General features: G+C 38.0%; 1 protein-coding gene across 2 annotated transcripts in view; it reads right to left on the bottom strand.

The window, feature by feature from the left end:
* KCNK2 (potassium two pore domain channel subfamily K member 2) overlaps positions 1-26,389 on the bottom strand; it is a 124,278-nt gene that overhangs the window by 37,551 nt on the left and 60,338 nt on the right. For both annotated transcript variants that reach the window (XM_057365134.1, XM_057365135.1), the window contains one exon: positions 22,895-23,012. In XM_057365134.1, the coding sequence (XP_057221117.1) occupies positions 22,895-23,012 (118 nt within the window). The remainder of the gene's footprint in view (positions 1-22,894; positions 23,013-26,389) is intronic.

Raw genomic sequence — 26,389 nt, 5'->3', positions numbered from 1 at the left:
CAAACACAATTCTGAGGCTTGCTTAGTCTATGAGATATGTAAATACTCTCCTGTAGTCAGGTGTGAAATATGGTATCAGACCAATCACACCAACCTAGAGTAAAAAAAAACAAAAAAATATTATAAAAAAAAACAAAAAAATATTAAGCAAAGGGAAAACCATAAGGCAAACAAGTTGAGCATTTGACCTCAGATCATCAGCTCACACATTTAATGCTTCTCACCCTCACGATAGTGAGGAACAAGAGGCAACCTGTCTCTTCCCTAAAGACCCCCAGGTATTCCACCCAACTTTAGATCCCAGTGGAGACTATCAGCYTCCCATCCTATTTAAATCTAACGTCCTGGAGGTCATTTCACACCATGTAGACTCTGACAGCCCACATGAAAGCAAATGATGGCCATGGGAAGACACTGTTAGCAAACCAGGTCCTGGATTGCATTAACACTGCCAAGYAGTAAAATGAAGGCAGAAAAGGAAAGGGAATGGCCTTTGGGGAGTGCATATTGATGTCATTCTATATAAAAGTTTTAAGTTTGATGGATGAAGGTTTGATCTAGTACCTACTTTGAATAAATATCTTTGCCAATTTTAAAATACAAAATCCTCYGTTTACTTTTTCTGTCTCTCCTTAAGTGTCAGTACATGTTCTGAAAGTCACGGCTCCCTTTTCATCAAAAGCACAATATCTCTTTGAACTGAAAGACAAGTAAAACTTTTTCTGAATAAAATAATGTTTCTCTTCCCCTGAAACTGAAAGCATATAGAGATGTGGATGGCACAGCAATTATGCAAGCTAAGAACAATAAATTTAAATGACTTYTAAATAGAACTGTCCTAGCACTGAGAAGACACATTAATTAAAGCATACCCCATGCTCTTTTTCAGCCTTTTAAGTTGAATTAAAATATGGAGGTAAGAACAGCAATATTCTTACAAGAAGAGTAATATTATTAATAGCATTTTCAGCAGATAGTATATATTGGKGATAATTTTTCTATTGTTATTATCACATTCTGAAAAGCATTGCAGAAAATAATATCTGCCATTTAGCCCCATTGAAGGTCACTACTACTCCATTACTACCAAAATAAGCAAAGAGTAGCTCAGGCTCATCCTTAATTATAGGGAAAGTTTCATCAACATTTTAGCTGATGTGAATTCCTTATTAGGTCAGTTTGGAAGAGAAAATTAATAGAATTTAGAATTCCCTAGGCTACATTTCTGGAAAAACACCTATTTACAGAAAGAAATCTGCACTAATTTTCTTTAAATGCATTTTGTACTTTTACACAGAAAAAGTGTCTGTGTCATCCTCTCCCTCCAAAAATTTCCACTTTTATTTATGAATATCTGATGCTGAAAATCACACTGACATAAGCAAGAATGTGTATCCTGAAGGGTTTCTAAGAAGTCAAGTGTTCACATTAGCTTCTTCATTTTTTTTGGCAAATAGAAACAGTTGATTTTGTAGAAGCCTACATAATAATTGCAAAGAGAAAAAACAGTGCAATGCATACTTCCCCAATACTACTTGCTTTATATTCAGCTTGAAGAAGGAGGTTAGAGTTACTATTTGTGTCCAAATATGAAAACAAAATTGTCTCCTCTTTTATTTAAATGGAATTAACATGAAAAGAWGTTATTCAAAACATTTTGCAACTCCAGCTGCTTTTGCTGACAGGATCTTATTTTCCTCAAGCAACCAGAATGGAACCTAACTGGTATAACTGGAAAAACAGTGACTGCTTTAAAAATATCCCACCCAAAATCTACATTAATTTGTTGAGGCTGCAGTTGTCTGACTCTACTGGAGACTATTCCTCAAGAGGACCTCAGATTGTAAGATTTAATTTTGTAGCAAGGAATTAAGATATCAAAGTGAAGCCAAACAATTTTTAGCTTACTTTAACCAGGACTTTATTTTGGGACCAGAAATATTTGGAAGAGCATTTTGGGACAGTTTGGTATATCTCACGGCTTCAGCTGCAAACATCAAAAAGGGGGGGGGAATGTTTGTTGCCATTTTGCTTTTTTAGTGTGGCTCTGTGACTCGAGGTAAAAAAAGAGCCATGGKATGAATTATTTAGGTTTACACACAAACAGATGGAAGCTAAATGACCCAGCAATATGCGCTGGCAGCCCCAGAAGCCAAGCATATCCTGGGCTGCATCAAAAGAAGTGTGACCAGCACCAGAGGGATCCTCCCCCTCTACTCTGCTCTGGTGAGACCCCACCTGGAGTGCTCCATTGAGCCCTGGGGCCCCAGCAGGGAGATGGGAAAGTGATGGTGCAAGTCTGGAGGAGGCTGGAACATCCCTGTTATGTTAACAGGCTGAGAGAGTTTGGGCTGTTCAGCCTGGAGAAGAGAAGGCATGAGGAGACCTTACAGCCGCTGCTGGTACCTAAAGGGAGGCTACAAAAGAGCTGGAAAGGGACTTTTTACAAGGTCATGTGGGAATGAGACAAGGGAGAAAGGGTTTGAGCTGRCAGAGGGCAGCTTGGATATTAGGAAGACATCTTTTGCTGCAAGGGTGGTGAGACACTGGAACAGGTTGCCCAAAGAAGTTGTGGATTCCCAATCCCTGGAAGCATCCAAGGCCAGGCTGGATGGTGGAAGGTGTCTCTGACCATGAYGGTGGTGGCTGGAACCAGTCAGTTTAAGGCCCCATCCAACCCAGGCCATTCTATGATTCAATAAATTATATGTCTATTCATATTCCCAAAGTGGCATTGAATCATGTAAATCTTGTGATTCCTTTCTTTAAGTGATCATGAACCAATGTTACAGTATTGAGCATCTCACATTTAAAAAAAAAATAATAATCTTGTGACTCTCAGCTGGCTACCAAGGCATTAATCAAAACCCTACTGCATCCCAGGCGTTTTAGGTAAAAGAATTTAAAGAGCAAAATTTTCTCCCCAAAATAACACTGCAAAGTTAACACTGCACATTTTTCTGTAGTCCAACACACACTCAATCAAAAGGATAAAACTCTGGGACCTAAGGGTTTTCCATACTGTATTTTCTAAAATCAATCTAAAGTAGTACTTTTGTATGCAGGACAAAACGAAAGAAAAAAAGGAGAACACCTCACACTACAAGAATTATAAGTGCATGAATGGCTGTAACAGCTCTTCCAGAAGAGACTGTTGGTAATTTGGGTTACTTGGTAGCTGAAGCCTAGAGCACTACATACACTAAAATCATGAACAATCAGACTAGAAATATTTTTTCTASACAATTCTACATAAATTTAATTTATACTTAGTTCTACCATTTCAAAGGGTCAAAATAGATACAAAATTTTGGACCTAAATAAATCCTTAATGAAATGCCTACAGATGGAACCTTCTCTCAAAAGAAGTACTGTTCCCAAATTCATCCTCTTGTAGAATAAAATGCTTATAGATGCCTTCTGGAGGAAGGCACACACGTAAAGCTGAATGATCCTGAGCTGCCCCTAATTGAAATAGCCCTCATGGGATTAAGTAGGCATAGGACTTGCATACAACCACGCTCGGGAAACAGAGAGAACATAAAAAGATTCTACATAATAGCATCATATTCTTTCCATGTCTTCAATTATACTAATGAAGCATACACACACACAAAAATTAATTAGGTGCAACAGATGYGCCTCTCCTTGTTATTTGCATCAAGAAAATTGTTCCAGAAATTACCTCGTGCTAAATCAAAGTGTTCCAGAAATACAGTAACAGCAGCTCTTATGATCCATGTTGCTGCTTTTATTGAAGCAGACAAGAAACATCCTTCCAGAAAGATAGTGGGACTAAGCTTTGAACACTCTTGCCTTCAGTATTCACTCATACAGGTTACAAATACATGCAGACAATAATGAAAATAGACCAAAACATGAGTCTCCATAAAAAAGAGTCAGTCTATCTTTCATGAAGTGAAAAAGAGGAATCAAATTTAAAAATCAGAATCTTCAATGTTATATAAAACCCCCCAAAAACATGCACTGGACTCAGTTCTGAATGAAATTTCAGGTTACCTGTGCTGAAGAGATGTCTCAGAACTTGGACATCACAAAATGTTGGTCATGAAACACAAACCACCTTCCTTATCTTGAGCTTTTTGCCAATTAAAACACAAATCAACTGCCAGAATAATATAACCATTTCCAACAAATATCTCTAGAAAAAATACTTTGCCTTTGAGGTAAAATATATTTTTCAGATATGTATTCACCAAAAAAAAAAAAAAAAAGGAAGTTAGAACCATTTTAATTATGCATTTAATCTCCAAATAGGTAATGTCTCTTCCAATCCTTCCCCAAGCAAAGAACACTGTGACCTGAAAATAAGTGTATGCAATACTACAGAGGGAATAACTGGCTCTATCTACCAAAATGATTTCCCTGAACATCCTTAAAAAGGCTACTGGATATGACTAAGCCACTTGATGTTACCTCCTCTATCCTGAACAATAACCTCCAGATGCTCATTTTCATATATCAGTAGAACCGGAGGTAAAAAAGTATAAATCATAAAACTGATGTCTGCAGTGGAGAAATGCAGGGGCCGGAATAGAGCTTTCCAGTGCAGTCCTTTTCAGCTGAAAGCTCCATGGTGTGCCTCAGCTGTGCTGTTCAACCCTGTGCTCACTCATAAACCCTCAGCACACGCTGCWGAGTCCTGATAAACATCCAGCACATTGCCACTCTTCCCTACTGCTTCCCACTGTTAACCACCACTCTGATCAACTGAGAATCCACCAACTACCACACAGACTGAACATTCAATTGAACAATTTAGACTAGGAAAAGCAGGTTTCCACATAAAAAATATCCCCAAACCTGAAGTTTTCTCCAGTCAGTATATAATCTTTGCACTTGGCAGCATTTAGCTATCAAAAAAATTAATTTCTTACTTGGCATCAATATTCTTGGATGCAGGCTTGCCTGTAACGATGGTGCAAGACTAGGAGAAAATGGGGAAGTYTTGTTCTCAGATCAACTTGAGAGAGAAGGAACTTCAAATCAATTTTTTAGGATTGAACTAAAAGATACACACTTCTTTAAGAGGCTAATGTTTCCCTTTTACTATCACTCATTTTAAATCCTACCACTCTCAAGCTGAATCAGGAATGAATATCACCCTTCAAAGTTAATGTCATGCAGATGAAAAATACCGAGCTTGAAACTGAATATATACCCTGGCCTGTGGACAGTCATATTAAAAAAAAATTAGGAATATAAATTACAATGCGACTTCTTCATGTAAGAGCTCCCTGATGAACAAAATGAGCTATCCAAAATTTTGCCACGTTTGTGACAAAAAGTAAGCCAGACACATTTCTAATTCAATTCATYTTTTCCAGGAAAGCCACATGAGTGGTGTCCTTTTGCCCCACTGCATTTTTTTCGAAGCTGGTAGAAAGGTTACATCTGCTCACTCACCATCCTCAGATTTTGCTCTCCACAACTGAGTCTGGCCTCAGCCACCAGCTACCCCTGTGCTGCTTGTTATCCTCTGTAACATGGAGGAGGAATTGCATCTTTTATAGAAGTGACATGAGATGTCCCAGCTGAAGAGCCTTGAAACCTCAGAACACAAAGAGGAGGAAAAAATGGCAGAAGCTTCTTTGTCACCTGCAGTTACTGAGTTGATTTCCTTTTACAATCTCTCACACTTCTTTCATAACAGCCCCTGCAGAGAAGTCTGACAGACTCTTGAACTCCACAGAATTTAGCTGCGGTAAAACCTCTCTGACCAAAACCAAAACCAGGATCCAAGACTCAGCCAGAGGCTTTGGCCATAGTACAAATCCTCAGCAAAGTTGCTTAGACAGTATCTTTTAGAAGATGAATATATTTAGTTTTTCTACCAGAAATTAAACCTGCATTAACTAGATCCTTGCTAGGCCTTCCAAAACTCTTGAAAAATCCCTCAGAGACATTGCATAACACTACACAATTCCCAAAGGGACCGATTTCATGCATCCAAGATAACTGCTGCTATCACTCAAAACCACAAATGACAAACTCAAGCTTACCCAGCAGCCAAGAGCTCCAGAAGGACACAATTGCAGAGCATAAAGTGCTCTCACTCTCCCACCACTCAGGGAAGTATCAGGGCAAAGAGAAGACCAAAATGTCGTATCAACCCCGCAAGTGACAGGTCAGCATTGGTGCAGATGTGAAAATATCTGTTCCTCCAGTTCAGATTGGCACTTCASACAGCAGAGGCTTCAAATCAGTGTCTACTCATGTATACAACAGCTGAGGGGATCATTTTTGTCTTTGCATCCCAGAGACAAATATATTCAAGAGACTTTATACAGCAATTACCAAGGTGCACCAGGTGCATGCAAACTAACACATAAAACACCATCCAGAGCACAATCTTAGGCACAAAATATAGATAAGAGAGCTCTGCTTTTTCACAGCTAGTCAGGCTCTCTCCTGTTTGCACCAATTTGAAGAAAAATTTCTRTTTGAACAGAAGTTGTTAACATACACTTATTTGTCTGGAGGTGGCAACAGTAAGTGGCTACTAAAAGGTAAAACCATATACTTCTTGCAGAAATGCCAACACATACATATATATATATTTAAAAGACCTTGATGCAAACACATATGTTTAAACATATGTTTGTACCTTTTAATATACAATATTTGTGCAGTCAGGGAATAAAGAATTTTATTGTACACAGATGGTGTCATACTGTTCTTCCTGTGCCATTGCTGAGCCATGTTATTGTAGCTAAATACCAGAAAGTTCTTCGTATTCTTACATGCAAGAAGATATTTTTCTGATGGCCTTTCACTGTTCCAATTAAGTTATTTTAACCCCCATTAGCTCTGCGGAAGCTGAGGTAAATTATGGGAGCATCTGCAGCTGCTCTACACACAGCGACCTTATTAGAACAGGTAAAAGAATCTTCAAAAGATCTCAGTGCAGGAATATCTTACTAGGTTGGCCTTGAAAACTTTCCTATATGAAAGGACAAGGACTGGAAGAGAATGCTTTAACAGCATCAAAATAAACTAATGAAAATCTAAAGTATAAAAACCAGAAAACTAGAATGGCATAGATTTGAAGAAATTAAGAATATATATAGCCAAGAAACCCTAAGAAGTAGTTTCAGTAAAAGTACATTTACACTGGACCCTGGTGGTATTCCCCAGATTGAAGGAAAAAAGTTAATGCTATTTTTTCCAGCATATTTGAATTAATTTGTGTTAATATTAACAGAGTGCCTCACAGCTAGAACAAAATGTCACAGAACAAAATGACTACAGAAAGACTTGAGAAGCATATGTCTCTACCACCGATCAAAACAGAAGAGTGGAAAACTTGGGGGTTAGACATCACTGAACTCACAAATACTGAATCCAGCTGTACCTCCATGCACATGTTTTCTTTCAGCCTCAAAATCATCCCTTTTCCACAGGAGTTCTCCAAGGTTGTGACTCACAGAGTGCTCCCTCACGCCTCTCAAACCAGGCAGACACACAGATGTTTATAGGCTCAGGACCCAGCATTTTAACTACACCACATGTCACACAGGTGTTATTTTTAAATTTTCATGGTTGGCTATTACTCCACCTGACTTACGTTTAGACTTACTACCTGCACGTATCAATACTGTCAAATCTTGTTAAATCTGCTTTTTTCTCCAGAATCTTTAGATTTTAAGTTCCCTAGAAATTTGTTTGTGATTTAGTATTTAGTTATATTTAGTGATAGTGCCATATGCAATGTACCGTGTGACAGATTTATTACTAGGCATTCATCACCGGACTAGCCCAAAAAGTAGGTGATAAAAGTGRTTAAAAAGAAGCATCTCCAAATGGTGGCCCTGCTGTGTCAAGGTCCCTTCCTCATTCAGATGTAGGCTGCAGCCTTCCCTGGGAAGCTGGCTCTGTTAGTTCTGTGGTTATTTTTCCAGGTGAGTTCAGAGGAAGGGCAGACGGAAAAGGAGACAAAGTGGGTGTAGAGGAACCAACACAAAAAGGATGTTATCAAACGCAGTGAGAGAAGGAAAGAGGCTGGAATAAGCAGCCAGCACAGGATGATGAACACCCACTTGGGCTTCCAGATAACTCAGAGGAACATCCCTTGCTGCTTGATGGTACGTTATCCTCCTTACAATTTTTAGAAGCCATATACCAGAGGCATAACAACCCCAGAGACAGAATACACTTTGCACTCTGTGTCCAGTCATCCCTTGCCAATGAAGCATTCACCATCCCAGCTGCTTTCTCAGCTTCCCTTGCTATGAATTTTTGGTATTAGTTAATAAGCAGATCTCTGTGGGAGCATTTTCRCAGAGGGCTGCAGTTGAAGTTTCCATCCTCTCTCTGTGTGACTACTTAGSAACGCGCTGCTCTCACAGGCATCTGGCAATCTTTCACGTCTTCCAACAGCTTCAATACTTCCTTCCTCTATCCCATCATTAAATAGGTGCTTTAAGTGGATCACTAAAATTTATCTTTTGAAAAACCCTGAACTGAGAGCGAAATAGTTCGATCTTTGCATCCAGCGAATGAACCATTGTACAACGGCAGGAGTGTATGGCCAGACAGGGGCAAGCTGCCATGATTTATTTGTTACTGGTCTGAAACACATCCCAGCACGTGTCCTGAGCAGAGGCATGCTGCTCACTGCTGCAGGCATCTCTGCTGGCAGCGAACACACCATGCCCAAGACTGACAGGCCACTTCCRCAGTGGGTAACTCTATAAATTCATATACATGCCCATGCATTCAGATGTCTGTCAAATGTAGGGTTTACAGAGCACCACCGTGTAATGCCTCCCACTCCCACCAACTCACGAGGGGTTGGTTTCTCTCAAAGTCAAACACAAAATTTCTTGATGCTAATGAGAGCTGAATATGGCTYGCATCATATCATCAATATCTTATTGCTATTTCTAGGGGAATGTCTCTACATTTCTTCCTTTGGTCCCCACCTCTATTGCCCTCTCAAGGCTCCAGAGCACAAGACAGGACTTGTTCAGCCAGGCAGAGCCTGGAGAGGGGATGYCTCTAACATGAAACCAACATATTACAATTTATTTTCTTGACTGACAAGTAATTCTGACTGCTTCATTACCCATCACATCTCCAAATTCATTTATTCTAAATGTAATCTCTTATTTTCAGCATATTACAGAAAGCATGATTGCTTTGCATTAGTCTCCATGAGTTACCAATGAGAGAARTATTAGACAAGTAATATATAAGGTTGGGGTGCTCTAAGTATCAAATATAAAACATGGTGGGAGAAGAAAAAAAAAAGAATAGCACAGATGGGTCTTTACACTTCCTCTGTCAGTTCTGTACTCGCTATTTTTATGATGATCCAGTAGCATGTCATTATGGAAATCTGATCTTAAAAATTAAGTGAGAACAATACACATTTTAAAATGTTTTGTTGTGAGAGTAGAGGCAAAAGTCTCCCAATATCTTGAAGATGGTTCAAACAATTCACAGGGGACTCTCATAATCAGGATGGTAAAAGAATGTAAGTGGAATAAAATKATAGGAAAGCAAAGTGTCTTTGAGCAGAACATTGGATACAATTAGAAAAACAACAGTAWTTTGGGTAAATTAGGCCTTCTTCAGGCAAGCCCAAAAAGCTTATCTGTTYTTCCAGCTGTTTTGAGTGTCTCTAGTATAAGACAGTCCATTTTTCTTACAAATCATACCTCTTCTGACAAAATAATCACCTGTTAGTGAATTCTAGTCATATTATAGCCATTTTTCTCAATCATAATTTGCTGTGGTTTTTATCAGTATGTAGTAAGACTAGTTCATAAAGGAACAAATCMWAAAAAMCACATTCTTCCAAACMCCTAATACATCACAGAATAATAGTGACCATACCCCAGCACAATCTACTCCTGCATACAACCATTCCCACGTTTATGAACTGCCTTCACTAGACTCATCTAAGAAGTTCTTTAATTTTAAAGACCATTTAAAAATTMATTTTAAATTCATTTTTAAAATTACCAATTTCATTCCTATCTATCTCTGCTTTCCTATTGCTGCCATTGATCTCCAAAGGTGTTTTAAACTCTGTAAATTCCTCCAGTGTACAGGACTGAAAATTCTCCATATTAAATTACCGTGTAGGTTCATCAAGCTCACTACCACTGAGGCACCTGCCAGGGCTGGTTAACTTGAAGGGTGGCAGAACATGACATATAACACACAGAGCACAATCCTTGGTCTCTGCAGAACACTGATGTTCTGTCATACAGAAAACCCTCCTGCACAAAACTCCAGACAAATTGACAGTGCACACTTGGACATGAAAGCAATCCAGGTTTCTCACCACAGCAGTGAGGTACTCCAGCAAACATCTGTCTCTCCTAAAATAATTCAAAGAAAATAAAAACAAAGAAGGAAAAGGTGATATCTTACWGTGTACACTAACCCAAAAATCATCAGGGATCCTAGTATTTTTTTTCCTGTTTATTCCAGACCTACCAAAACTCTGCAGGTTCAGAGTTACCTGTGAATCTATTTATTTAACAGGACACCTTAAAGGTGAAATCTAATTCTTGCATTTCAGTATCTTCAATCTCATCTGACACTATCTTAATATTCCACTTGCAGCAATTTCTCAGTTACAATGTGTGTGCATTTCTGATAGCATTGACTCATTTTTTTATCTAATTGTTGCTGCAGAACCACACTGGCTACTGCTCCTTTTATCCCAATCATAAGCAAAGCACAGCTTGAAAACTGCAAGACAAAAACACAGAGCTAACAGTACCAAATAACAACCTCTCCAAGCTTTCCCTGACCTTTCAGTGGAGAAAGGGTCTATGRGTTTAGCTGAACAATCAAATCTACCTTTCATATTTGTCTGTAGACATGAAAATTCTGAACAATTTAACAGCCATGACTAATGAGCAGTCAAGAGTTCAGACAAGAGCATGAAATGTTTGCMAGTACAGATTTGAAAGCTATTTAATAGGGTGAAAAATATATATTAATAGGAATCTGTCATAAGTCATTACAAATTTATAGATGTGTCTTCATACAGATAATCTACAAAGTATCTCACATCTCAAAATAAGGCATTTTAGGCCAGTGCAAATCTAAATTACATTTTTATGTAGCCTAAGAAAGCATCACTTCAGGGCTCAGATGAAACTCAATAAATCCCATAATGAGACACAAAAATTAAAAATTTCTCAGTCTGAATGATCTATAATGGAGCAGTGAATCAGATAATGGATTCTTGTTCTGGTAAGCACACTTTCTCTGGCCAGTTCTTAACTAGAAAGTAGACAGATATGTGGCCAGAACTCTTTCTCAGGCTGTTGAATTGCACTTTCCCATTGTACTGTCCAAAGAATGAAGCAAAGTTTACAGCCCCTAATAAATATCCTTTTATATCTACCTTCCTTSTTCCACCAGGGTAAAACCAGAGCAACCAGAGAGAAAAAGTTCTTGGCCTTCACAAGGATCACTGCCCTGACCCTTAGTGCCCTATACTTGCTAAATTCCAGGAAATATACTTTCATCCACCCATTTCTCCAAGCAGCAACCATGGTTCTTCAACAAGCTCAGATGCTGGGCTTTTTGCAAATAATCTGTGCTTTTCTGACCAGAATGAAGCTCATCAATCTGTGGTGCAATGAAAGCATGAATTGGTATCTGCAGGCCAGCTTGAACAGAACAAACAATGATGCTGGCAGATTTCTAAAAACATTTGATGATATCAGATGGGTTTCAGCGTATTCCAGTCAAGAACTAGAACAGGCTTCCCAGGGGAATTACTGTTTAAAAAAACGTGTAAATGTAGCACTTGAGGACATGGTTTAGTTGGTTAGCAGTTGAACTACATCTTTTCCAACCTTAACTGTTCTATAATTGTATGATTCTATATTTATGTCCAAATCTAAKACTTTATTCAGACCGCCAACAGAACTTCAGAGTGGGTGCCAAAAATGTGTAATCAAAGACCTTTTCAAGCCATTAAAATTAACAGAGTTATTGCCTACAGAGAATATTTAAAAATCAAAATGAGAAGCTCTTATAGCCCCTGACATCACTTTATCTTATTTAACTGAAAGATTATAGAGTAAGAATAAAAGATTGACACTMCAGTGGAAAAAAAGTTGCAGTCTTTTTAAGTCAGCTTGTTGTGGGACTTTTAAATAGTATTCAAATATCACATAAAAATAGATTATGTAAATTAGAAGTAGTACAGATCCTTAATCTGAGAGAACTTGGATGCCAAAATATTTTTTGATTGCAGAGCTAGGAAACAAAAAATAGCAGTTTTAACTGTATAATACAAGGTTTCTCTGTAACATAGCATCAGTTAAACTGAGCAATACAGACACTTGGGATGCTTGGCTCTGTTGTTACTCTTATGACCTAAAATAGTTTCTTTCAAGCATTTGTTGTCAAAATAAACAAGATAGAAAACAACACAAGAACACAGAAAGCAGCACAGAGGATGACAAGCACCACACATCACACAGCAAAAAAGCCTCAAGGACCTGCRAGCCAAAGTCATCCATCCATCCATGTTTTCCCGGACACCTCTTTTGTGGTATCCAAAGAATGTATCTAAACTGAGCAAATCACCACTAATATATGATGCAGTGACATAACTGCAGAATCAAAGTCTGCAAAACTTACAGGTGAATGAATAATCCTCACTCTGGCTCATTCTGGTGGATGAAAAGCTAAAAAAGACAACTAAAATATTCTGAATTTGGAAAAGTAATTGTAGAAAAGAGGAGAGAATTTCCTTCCTATGCAGCCTCTTCAGACAGTGAAAGTTTTCACAGGCTGATAAAATGCTAACATATACTAAAAGCAACCTGATCCTTCAAGTATCTATCTTTACAAAAAAGAAGAATAAAAGAAAAATAAGTTGCACAATTAATTCCAGTGACAGAGGAGAGTTAATTTGTTATGCCCACAAGCAGCAAGCATTGTCAATCCATTCTGGAGAGGTACTTAATTCAGATTATATGCCTGGAGAAAGGAAATGAGATGAAAAATCTATACACCAACAGGTGATGACAGCAAGGAAGCAATTATTCAGAAGTCACAGCTGGAGCCTGGCTATCAGAAACAAGAAAGGACTGAGCCAACATACCTAATTCYTCCTTTTGGTTACAACTTGAAAAATCCTTGTGACATTCTGGCAGATAAAAAAACACCACCGATGTTTTCAAATCATGTCATCATTACCCAGTTATAGGTTTACAACTTGATACTAGACCTTAAAACATACATTTTATGGAGAATACCAAGTTCTGTGGAATGAAAACTGTGCTTACATTCAAAGCATTAAAAGCTACTTCAGCATAGATGGATTTTGTGAAGTATTTTAATTCTCAAGACTGCAATTCTTTTTCCTATTTACACTGCTTGCTATTCATCTACTTTCCTTGCTGTTCATCTAAATATTAGAGCAATACTCCCATTCCCACAGTATCTGAGCATATTGAATTGCTGATTTCAGATGGAAAACTGGTTTTGAGTAAGGATCCCTGCAGGGAAGGTAGACTGAAAACATGATCAAATTTCTGTGCAGTGACACTTCAATTTACACAGTTTGCATGGTTGCTATGAAGCAATCACAGCAAAGATGTCCAAATGAAGTAGTGTCTTGTCTTTAATTATACTTGGCTTYCCCCATGCTCTGGTTACAGGTCCAGAAAAGCTCATCAGAATCCCACACAAGTGCAGAAAAGGGAGGYAATCACATCTCCAGTGAAGCCATGAAGGAGAAATGATCTGCGAATTTGTCCCCACRGTACCAAAAATCAAAATACTTCAGATGCTAATTTCTTACAAACATGACCAGGAGGTAGGTAATGCACATACAGGACTTTTCTGTTCTATAATCTAAATTATGGACCGCCCAAGTCTCCCTTACTACCTATCTTACTCTTAATTTGCAATTAACTTCTGTCTTCTAGGAGTGTCTGTTTCTGCCACATGAAAAACTGAAATAATCAGATTATAATATTGTACTRAACAATTGTATTTGCACTATCAGTTCAAATCAGTATTTATCAATTTTCATCCTCTTTATCTTGTGCATGTATCTGCATATGCAATGCTTGTTACTGTAGAAATAAACTTGTACTCTTGAAAAATATGGGTTTTTAACATACACTGAGATATGAACTACAGCTTTGCTTGCAGGCATACCAACTCACACAGCTCTTGTAAAAGGATGACACCAGAGGGTGAGATTTTCCAAAGCACAAGAGGATTCAATACAGAAAAATAATCACTGAGAAAAGTTAATGGATTTTGTTAATTTCCCCTTTTCCTGTATTTCTACCCAGCATCCCTTCTGATTTTCAGGGCTTTTTTTTTAATGGAATCAAGCTGCTGGCAGTAATGAGAAATCCATAAAATATAGAGAGCTCTTGTTGCATAAAAAAAGATACACTTTCATAAAATGCTAATGGATATTTCCATTCACTGTAGTGATACTTGAATGATATTTTACTCCATAATGCTGCTGGTACAAGACAGCAGATTTTATACTGGTGGCAGCTCACTTCAGGAAATCCTTAAGGTCTTTTAGGCTACCAGTATAGCATTTTTTCTATATTCTTAGGAAAAAAAATTCTGATATCATTGAAATAGAATCAACTGGTAATTCCAGCTGTTAAGAATGGTACAGAGAAGTTTTMATAAAAACATTTGGGTGAATATGAGGCAAAGAGTCTACTTAGGGCAACTGACCCCTTTCTTAAGCAGATCTTAGCTCTCCAATTCAGCACACCACTGGGATATCAAGCCCCAGCTGTGACCCATGAGCACTAGTGCCTGCCCTGCTCCAGCCAGCCCGAGTGCCAAGGGACATTCCTGGGCCTTGGGAGATGTACAGATCACATGCACATCATGCAAAACCTCAATAAAATGCAAGCAGCCTTCTTCAAATTTAGTTTTCACAAAGATAAACCACCCCATCCTACATTCAGACCAACACGATAGGCAAACAGAATATGATTTATATAAGGCAGGTTCTTACCTGRTATGAAAACCACATGATCTGCAAAAATGCTCAGAAAGAGGTGTTTGAAACAGAGAACACCTGCTAAAAGTACCTAAAACGTACCTATTTTCTACAGTGAACAGTAAGCAGGATACTTAGTCAGCTTTGCTTTCAAAAGAGGCTACAAGCTACCGATGCTAGTCTTATATTGTGAGTYCCCACCCCAAAAAACCCCACAAAAACAAACAATCAAAGGAACAAAAAATCTGTGATGGATTACAGCTGCCATTCCCTCTTTAAAAGCTGCTCCTGCTTAGCAGCTCGACTAAACAAACTGGAAACAGGTGTGAATAAAGCAGCASATAAAGATAAACATCTTAACATGGTCAAAATTAACCAACAGAGCGTATTGAGGGGATACACACTCTGAACAGGTGTTTTTATTTTGGCTTCTAAACCTCACCCACTCTGTGACCCCGATGTAGAAGCAAAGCACAAAGCATTTGCTTTTTTCTGTTTTCCAAAATCCTGTGCCTCTGTTTGCTAACAGGATTTGAGGTTCTCATGGTTGGTTGCACCACTCCTTATCCAATTACAAAAATAAACAAAAAGGGAGCAGGAAATAATTTCATTCATCCTAGCATTCTGCAAACAGTGTAACCACACTTGGCAATTCTTCCTTGCATCCTTTCCTTTATTGGTAACAACAAGCTTTGTAACCTGGGAATTGAAATGGATGTGATGAAGAGCCCCAGAAACCCTGTTCTGATCAGCCAGTGATGAGAAATCTGAATAAAGAAAACAAAATCCTGTTTCATTAGCACACTAGCATTAACAGAATAAGCTGTGAAAAATTCACTGCTCTTTTGCAGTGTAAATTGGGGACTGTCACAAGTGACAAATTGACATTTTCACTCCACAGCAAGACTTGAACTTCCAAGCAGAACTCCTTTAAGCATACTCTGTTTTTTCGGAAATTACCAAAGGCAATGGAGTGATGGAAAGCTGCAAACCTGGCTATTTGTTTTAAACAGCTATTTTCAAGTTTTGAGAAAAAAAGAAGATAAAAGCTCAGAAAGTGCAAATACATCAAACTGCAAAAAGGGTACGTCTTCCTTCTTGCTTTACAAGATCCAGCAACAAATAGACACCACACCAAAATAAAACTGTCAGTGGCTGCCTAGCAGGAACCTTATCAAAGACATTTAAAAGGCTTTTTTAAATGACAAAACCAATTTTAACAAAGTCACATCAGTGTTGAAAAACATTCCAGGTAGTCAGAAAAAATATCCCTGAATATAAATATAGTCAGAAACTCAGAGTTACGAGCAAAGTAAATAGTTGGCAGAGTTCTGAATCTAAATTCTAAAACAATAAAAATATATTAAAAATCAGGGGAAAAAGATATGAAAAGGTGATATGAAATGTTATTGATGCACCACCATCCCTAATGAGACAGCATCCCTTCATACCACCCACTGCAAAAATTCTTGTCCAGAATTCAGAACTTACCAGATAATCAAAAACCTCCTTGTACATTCATGCAACTAAGAGGCTGCATCAACCCAGCCTTTTCTAATATAGCTCATAACTTAAAGTAACAATATCACCAGAAATATCCRACCCTGAATAAGGCCCAAAGAGCCTATGCCTGCACATCAGATTCCTGTGTATCAAAACAGAGCTGGTAGAAAAAGAGAATCACTTCTCTGTATAATTAAAGCTGTTATCACCCTATAAACTTGCACTTCTTCAATTTCAGAGCTACCTTTGGCATTGTTGAGTATTTTCTTAGTCTCAGTCATTTGGGCCAGCGAGGSTCAATTTATTTTCTCTGATTTGCTCATTCACTTTAATTCAATTTTTCTGATATACAAACCTTGAATGTCTCTAACTGAGCTCTTCATCTAATATCATTTCCTTTCAGCTCTTCACCATCGTCCTTCCTCCACCACTGTCCCAGGTTCCCCAGCTCTCAACAGTCTCAGCCTAATTATTGCTCCCGTATCTTGTACAGTCCAAGTATTATTTCTTCGGCATTCAAGTCAGATAAGCCCTCTTTCCCTCTGCCTGAGCAAATGAAGGAGAAAATTGAGGGCATAGTGGTAATACACTTTCAACTCACTGTTCCTGGGAGAAATAATTACAGAGGAAATCCTGTTTAGTCACTGCTGCCCTGGGAGAGAGTATGCTCAGTTCAGATGAAATATTTGGAGAATTGCGTCGCCAAAGCCTAACAGGTCTCTCCAGAGCACAATTGAAGCCCTATTTGTCAACAGCCAATAACTGGGTCAAATTCAGACACTTTTTCAAAAGTGCAACAAAAGAAGCAAAGGAAATAAATTAGAATGGAGCAAATAGAGACTAAAAACCTAATTTAGTTCCAACAACTATTAAGGACAGCAGCACAGGGATGRGAAAGTAAGCACAACACTAACCTGGAGGAAAGACTGAATTCTGAAGAGATCTCAGGGGAATTTTTTTTTCAACCTAAAAATTCTTTCTGTTGACATCTTATCAGATGAGATATACATGTTTAACACACTTTGAAAGTCAATGTGACTCTCAGGAGAGCAGCAGGAGTTTTCAATGGAGCCCTCTGCAAGTAAGAGATGGAAGGAGCATTTCCACTTCATTCCCCAGTGACCTGTGTAGCATGTCTCTCACTACCACATTTTCACACACCATAAATTTTAACCACTTTTTTTCTGCATTGCTCYGCAGCTGGTGTTATCAGCTGGTTATACTCAGCCTTGCCACACACAAAGCCCTGCTAAAAGCTCTATGAAATCTGGATACATGCAGCCAGGCTATCAATGGAAGCTGAGATCCTCGGTCTTGCCTTGATGAAGAGGAGCCCTAAAAGGAACAGGTCCTCAGAAGCCATATACTCCAGTGWCCACCAAGTAGTCAAGTTCATTTAAGTCATGGACCCAAATGCTGATTTGATTGCAGATATGATGGAGGAAAGCCACATATCAAAATATTTTCCAGGCAAATGTATTTTATGTTTTTTTTAACTTCAGGGATTTTTCTCCAAACCCCTCCTCAATCACCTCAGAATTTGCACTCRCTTTCTATTGCTTGCTTCTTCTCTGTTCCTTTACCAACGCACCAACAGAAATCCAAGTATTTATATTCTGATAAGCTGCAATCTTTTAAAATGAAACTTTTATGCTCATCCTCAAAAGCTTTGTTTCTTCTTTGGTGACATAAACAAMAAAAAAAAAGTTCTAACACAAGTGTGTGATGTTTCTCACTTTTTTGAACTAGGAGAACAAATTTTCCAATGTCATTTGCACTTTTTTATCTTTATGATTATCTGACATAATAGGTAAAGCATCTGATTATGAACAATATTTTTCTTTTTATAACGTCAAAAGTATTTTGTATATTTTAGTTGTCAGCACATTATTCTGTTACCTTGTATTTCAAAAATGCAGTGGAATTGTGCCAGAAGGGACAGTTTTAGCAGCAGGATTTTATTATTGTTTCAAATCAATGAGCAATGTAATAATACTTTTTAAAATACCCTGCCTTCATAAGCAAACCTTGTGTCCAGGCAGTAAGAAAATGACAGAAGGARTGATTTCTTGCAGTGAAATCACATTTGAAGCTACATAACTAATTGCAGCTTTAAAAATGACAAATCAGGTTGAAATTTCTAGTCAAAATATAAATCTATTTTTTGGCATCTTAGCTGCTTGTTATTCACATCTGCTCCCTACAGTGTAAATATTTATCCTTTTTTACACTTTAATAATGGTTGCTAGGCTTTTGGACCCCAAAACCCCATATTGCCACATATACATACATGAACCTGAATTAAAAACTTCAGTCAGGAGTGAATTTTACAAGAGGTTCCATTTCAAGAGAACACGAGAAGTTTGGGTTCAAAAATCAAGGGCTGGTGACAAAAAAAGTGGTAAAAGGATAAATAGAAATGATATGTTCTTCCTTTGATTTGTAGACAYAGCTTTTAGCAGCTGCTGTATTTGGACCTCACCAGGGCTGCAATTCATCCCCGAGTGCTAAGGCATTAAAAGACTCTGTTTGAAAAGATGTGCTCTGGCAAACCACAGCTCCCAGCGAGGTTGCTGGCACTCCCAACGTGCTCTCAACTGCCATCCAAGACACTCCATCCTCCAGGAGGCTCAATAAATACTCTTCCCACCTTATGTCTACTTGCAGTGCTTGAAAAAGTCATTATAGCCTGGCTGGAATAAGAGTGGAAATAACACAGCTCTGTCAGATRAAGACCCATGGCGGTCCAGTGGAGGTTCTCGTGATGCAGTTTCTGATATTACAGGGGACATTACATTTTTTAGGTGCTGAGACATCTGGGAAAACAGCTGCTGAGCTCAAGGCCTTGGCATTCTACTTCATCTTTTCATCTTTCTCAGTACAGATCTCAAGCTTCAAGATGACAGGGCTGCCTTTCTACCCTGGTRCCAGTACAAAGCTTTCCCCACCCTTAAAATGTAAGTCAGGAGAGAAGTGGGGTATGTACAGGTTGTGTCTGTATGCCCATATCTGAGTTCAGCTATCTATTGAAGGAAATGATCCCGAGGTTACAAATCATGTACAGTGCCAGCAAATGGGCTCTCAGAATAAACAGACAAGACATAAAGGTTATTTCCCTCTCCCCCTCAGCACTGTCTCCAGCTTTATGATTAAGTTACCATTTTTCTTGCTTTTCTCCTCAACCTTCTTTTTTCTTTTCTTTGGTCATGTGGTCTTAGAACAGGACTGACTGGATAATGACATTTTCAGGTAGACAAAAAGAGGTTCTTTTGTACTTTGCAGCAAGCACAGTATCCCAGGGAACAATGCAACAATATTTTTCACAGATAATTTCATATTCCTATTTCCCTCCGCTACCCTTTTCCTTATTTGAGACTGTCTGAAACCATTCCATAAGCRCAGACTAATAATCATGTAATTTCACATTTCTTTGTTGAGATGAGGTACACTTGTTCTGAAAACATATTCACAAGCAAGAACTCCTAAATAACCCAGTCAAAGCTATAACCAGTGAGGGCTCCTCCTGAAACTAGTTCTATGCTGTAGCACAGTAATAAATACAAAGCTAAAAACAAGGATCTGTCCTTAATAAAGCTTTGTGAAATTGTTTTATCCTGAATCTGAACTAAATCCACCTCTTAGGAAAGATCTTGTGGCAGCATCACATCATATTCTATCCAAACTGATTTTACTAATGTTATATTATGCACTGTAATATTTATTGGGTAGCATGAAAGGTTGTAAGAGACTGCAAAAAATGTTATATAAATACCAAGCCATGTTTTCTGCCTCTGCTTTTGTATGCTGGCTTTGGAACTCTCTAGACATAATGGCACCATCAGASTGCCTTCCAGAAACCTACAGGAGATCCAGAAGATGGTCCTAGTCTRCTGCCAACAGCCACCCAAACAGTCAGTCAGTATTTTTCATGTCAATATTTGACACTGCTGGGATATGGCAATGACAGTAACTGCAAAACAATAACCTATTGCTTAGGCAGATGCTAAAGGCTTTATTTATTATCCTCTCTCCCCAGAAACCAAATATTTGTGGGAGGCAAGTACTACTGCCAATAAAGAAAGGCTTTGCTTTCATTAAAGAAAGGTTTCAGRAATTCTATTCATAGACTACCGGTTCCATTTGAATGTCTCAGACTCTGAGATATCACGAGGAAGACTGTGGGCTAAGTGATATGGTAAAACTAGAGTAATAAAAGGTTTGGACAGCTACAAAATCTGCTGTAACAGTGGAAAGCTATCATGGTCTCTAAATGGCAGTAATCCTTTCTCTCATATTCAAGTACTTCTTGGGGTACACAGTCTAAAGGACATGATCTTTACAGATTTTATTCATATCAATCAATTCTCATTTACAAATTATTTCTGTGAAGTTGCTCTAKGAATCTATACAGTCCTGTTTTTGTCCATAGAGATCTTTAGTATTTATCTGAAACCTATGGCAGCTCTCTGGAGATGCTCATAAACCACATTTTGACTCTCTTGACAAATTGAATTATTATTATCATATGCCCCCAAATTGGAAGGAATGCCTTCACTTTCCAAAGTTACTCATATACAAAAAGATACTGTTCTGAACACAAAATCAGATGCTAGCACATAAAGAAAGAGGGAATACTCAAAGAATAAGGGAAAGCACACCCAGCCATTATGCCCCCCACCATTTTCCCAGGTCCTTCTCTTTTCTGAGTGCTTCTCACCACGGCATCACCTTCTGCCACACCACGAGCCCTGTGAACTGCAGCATTAATACAATGCCAACCACCCTACAGTTCCACATAAACGTGCTGTCCTTGGACCCTGACAAAAAATGCTCAAATGTRCGACTGACTGGGAGCTCCCTATCAGAAAGGGTTCCTGGTGAAAAAGCCCCCAGTCACTCCAAAGCCAAAATATTTTATGGAATACTTCTTTCATCTATTATTTTCCTCAGGTTTCTATCACAAAACTTGAAGCAAGCATTTACTGTTGCCAAGTTTGACCTGCTTCTGACAACTCTGGTTTGCAGAACTGACCTGAAATAGTAATTTTCAAATGTATTTCCTATTGGGTTATCTTCCCTCTTGGGAACAGTGGATCAGAGGCCTGGATGCCTTTGCAGATCCCCTGCTCTCCTCTAAGCTGGACTCAGATATATTTTGGTAGAATCGGGTCAATAAATTAAATCAGGAAACATTTTGATGTAGGAAAGCCTTAGTTTTATTTGGGAAAAAATGGTGAGACAAAATGATCTGCTGCTTTAAAATGATTTTAGAACTTTTAATTCCTTGAACACTTTTCATATGTTAATTTTTAACCTTATTGGGAAGCAAAATAACTCTTATACACTTTCTACAGGACCAYGGATGCTTACAACATGAAGCTTAGTACTGTCAAAGAATATAATGTAAGACTGATCACAAAGCTATCCTTTCAAAGTTCTTGATTTTTTTTGGTTATAATCTCTAATTTTAGTTAGATTTTTCAATACTTGGGGGTTTTTATCATCTTGAGGAGCTACYACTATAAAATCATTAAGTTTGCTACCAATCAAGAAGGTAAGAGTTTCACTGTTTTACTAAACCTGTGTTTCAGTTATTCTTGATGTAGAAAAATATTCGACAGGCACAATATTTATACATACACATATAGACATTTATAACTCAAACACACAAAAATATGGTATTTATGCACTTCTACAAAAAGAAAAAAGAGAGGTACAGACAACGCTTGAAAAGAATATCCTCTGCCATACAATATACATGTAAATATTATGTAGCAATAATTATTGCAAAGATGCTCAATTCCTTACTCCATACATTACTCTCATAATGCATGTCTCAATTTTTTTTCTCATGATTTCTTCTCCAAATTTCCATCCATCTTTGTGAATGCCCCTTTTGAGAGCCATGAGCTACATTACACTTTTTAACTACAACATTGTAGTCAAAAGGAAGAAACTGAAATACCAAATGCTGCTTCTTTTTACACCTGCTCTGAGGGACAGTGGCTCTTCCAGAATTTAGATAACATAACAGTATCAAGTAGGAGTATACAGATATTAAATTCYATACATCTCAGTCAAGGTTTAATGCACATGTGCTTCAAATCATGCCCTATTTAACACTTGTGACTGTACAGTTGACCAAATTCCCCCCAGAAATGTTTCCACAACCTCTTCCAGTCACCTGACAGAAACATACAGCAACATTTTTTTTTTCCTACAGAAAAATCTCTTAGCTAGGGCTCTTTTAGAGACAGCTATTATTTCTGCAGCCAGAAAGTAACTCTCTACTTAAAACAAATGATTTGGAAGATTTACCATTTACAAATATATGCACACACTGGAAATCAAAAGAGTTTCAGCTCATAGACTATAAAAAGATAATAAGCTGTGTCCTACCTATGGTGGTAATAACAGTGCCAGCAAAGAAGAAGGAACTTCCCAAGTCCCAGTGACTGATCTGAGCAGATGTGTTTCCTAAAGGTATGATTCCTGCATTTATTGCTGCCACTACTTGCTGCAAGTTTAAAAAAGATTTTTGTCAATATTCATGAAACAATTGTATTCATATACATTACACAGTAAATTGATTAAATCACTTATTTGATCCAAGCACTAAACCAGTAAAGGATCTGTGTTGCTTTGCTCAAGGTTTATCACTCGGTCAGGCTACAATTTATTCTTCAGCAGCCACTCCAGGCAATTCAGAAGAGCTGTAAAGTCCAGACCATTAAGGGAGAATGCAAAATTCACAATATCTGCAATATTACTATCTTAATTAGAAGGCAAACAAAATTATTTTTAGTGCTGCAACTATCTGGTGAAGGAAAACATGCATTAGACAAAATTTATAGTGAGTTTCCTACAATGTTCCTGTGTTGTGTTAGGCAAACAAATAGACTTCTTAAAAGCATTCATTTTAAAACACTGGGAAAAAAATGCCCATGCATCATTCTGTATCAAATTAATTCCAATTAAAGAAAACACTTTTATAGAACAGACAATTCAATAATTAAAGCAATTGCACTTACAATTATAAAACTTCCATCATAGCAACAAAAAATCCAGTCAAATATCAAACGTGTCTCTATATAACTACATATTTCAGAAATGTTGTTCCTGAAAAATTCAGTTCTAGCAACTAAAATCAACAAGCTTGCCACTAGTGACATTTTCATCATGTCAAGAAATATGAAACATTTCCTATTTCAGCGGTGTCACCTACTGTACATTCTTACCACATAATATTCCTGCTTAGTTATATCACGATTGCAGACATATACTGATATCTGAGTTAAAGAGCACTTATCAGAGTAAGTATTTTTAAACTTGCAATAAGTATTTCAAAGAATATAAGTTTTCATTTCATTCTGAAACTTTAAAATGGTATTTATTTTTAATCATGATCCTTATCATAGTATAACAAAAGAGCAACAGAGGAAGAAATGCCACAAAGTGAAAATGAGCATTTTAACTAATAGATTCTGCTTGGCAAGTAGTCCAGCAATCATTTAATACATAAATATATTCAGTGAAAGGACAGATGAGAGCCATTTTCCAGGTGGGCATTCTGTTGCAGAGGAGCAGTAACGTACAGTAGCAACAATTTTTTCAGTCTCAAAATGCATTGATAATTTGTAAATTAAACATTTGTGTTACTAAACAGTGCCTGCAGAAGTCACTTGGTCAGGACAGAAATTACAAAGTAACAAGGCTGGATTAATTAGAACWTTTTTTTTTTTAATTATTTTTATACAGGACTAAAGTCCAACATTAAATCCAACATTAAATCCAACATTAGCTCCAGCTTAAATCCAGTATTTCCAGTCTGACATTTTCAAAGCTCAGATGCACAAAGTAACCATTTTGAAGTCCACTGCTGCACATCTGCAGCCACAAGGACCTCGCTGCCAAATCTAAACCATTTCCACCATCCAGGGCTGTCAACAGAAAACCAGTTGGGATATTTTTACACAGACTTTTAACTGCTTTCATTTCAACTTCCTTGTTATTTATTTTTTTTTAAATAACAGGCAGACATCGAAGAAGTGGAATTTTCAATCCTTTTGGGATGGAAGAAAAGATGGGGAAAATAAGGGGGAAAAGAGTTTCATTTTCTTTTGTGTTGGAAGAATAAATCTTCTTCTCCATTTGTACACGAGGTGCAACTTGGCAAGAGCAAATACAGYAGCAGTGATACCAACAGGTGCTTCCATCATCTGGGATGGGACACATCAGACAAAGGAGCATGCRAAAGCCATCCTTTGGATTGATTTTATAATTTGCACACCACAAAGTGTGAAAAAGCCTGGTGGGCTGCCTTACACAGAGCCTGCTGCACACAGCCTGAGCACTGCTACATTTCAGGGCACTAAGAAATGCCATCACCAGTCCTTTACCTGCACAGGGGAAAACTCTCTCTCCAGTGAGGACACCGTATGGTAGAGCGCTGATCAATGTAATTTTTTGGAACCCTTCTTGTTTCATTACAGTTTCTTGCACTGGATGAAGGCGCTACCCAGAGCAATGAACCAGTTTAGACAGACTAGCAAGACCAAGTTTTATACAAATCCAGATGTAAAATGTTTTCAGGGCTTTTATCATCACTGCACATTTTTGAAGCCATATGAACCTCAAGGCCTTTYATATATGAAAGGTGTGCCAATCTTAACTGCTCAAAGATCCTCTACAGCTCTGCATTTCCTGACTTCATACACCATACCTACATTCTTCCAGGAAAAACCAAATACAACTTAACCCAAAACTGCCCAGAGCACAAMAGATGCCTTCAAAACACAATTAGCTGCTATTATTATGTCTCTGATTTTATCCAACTGCTAATCAGGAAAATAATCAGGGCTGCTTTCAGAGATGCTTCCTTTTCGTACAGCCTCCTAAGTTCTGACTATGCACACTTTTAGGGACTTTCTGAGTAGGAGGCTGCATCTGCATCATGGTGTTCAGAGTGGCTTGGGTGAATTGCTTTACCATTAATTTATCTAACTACTTTTGGAGCTCACTTGTATTTTGGGAGCCAAGTCATTCCGTGGCAGTAAGATCTGCAAATTACTTGGGGATCATTTAAAARGCATTTCTCTTTTGAGAGTTTGTATGTGCTTCAAAGTAATTTTGTAAGTTCTTATGCTACAAGGAACACTTGAATAGCAATTTCTAATTTGTCTCCTTCAWGAAATTAATGATCTTGCAGACCCCTCAGCTTCCTCTTTCTTTCCAAACTGAAGACTCTTTATTTTTAATAATATAATCACCTATTTAAAAAATCTGTTGTTTATCACATGCATTTTTTTAATTGCCAGTATTTCTTGCTTTCTTTGTAAATTTACTGATGCACCTAACGATTATTTTAAGCACAGTTTTAGTCACAAAGGGCCAGATGATGGCTTCATCATCACCAGGTTGTTGTTTCCAAACACACAATGTTGCGCTCTCTCCTGGGCTGTGACCACGTTTGGGAGAAGCCAGGCTTAGATACCTGCTGCATTAGAACAAAGCTGCTGCATTTTATTGCTTCAGAGTCATCTGCAAGGGTCGTCCTTACTAACAAGGGTGACAGGGAGGTAAGGTTACTGAGGTCAATAGTACTGTCTCATAAAGTCTTCAATTGTTGCCTACAGATTTTGCAGGCAGKGTGAGTGCATTTTCAGTTCTTTGGATTAGAGGATGACTTTTCTTCTGAGTCTGGTCAGCAGTTGTAAGAAGATCCTCATCTAAGACTACTCACAAGAAAAATTTTGACTCCTAACATATGTACATTTCAATGCAAATTATTTTAGGCATCCCTTCCTTCCTTCCTTCCTTCCTTCCTTCCTTCCTTCCTTCCTTCCTTCCTTCCTTCCTTCCTTCCTTCCTTCCTTCCTTCCTTCCTTCCTTCCT

The sequence above is a fragment of the Malurus melanocephalus genome, unplaced genomic scaffold, assembly GCF_030028575.1.
Source record: "Malurus melanocephalus ecotype Western Australia unplaced genomic scaffold, MMel_1.1 scaffold_48, whole genome shotgun sequence".
Taxonomy (NCBI): domain Eukaryota; kingdom Metazoa; phylum Chordata; class Aves; order Passeriformes; family Maluridae; genus Malurus; species Malurus melanocephalus.
This window is presented reverse-complemented; position numbering and strand designations above follow the sequence as displayed.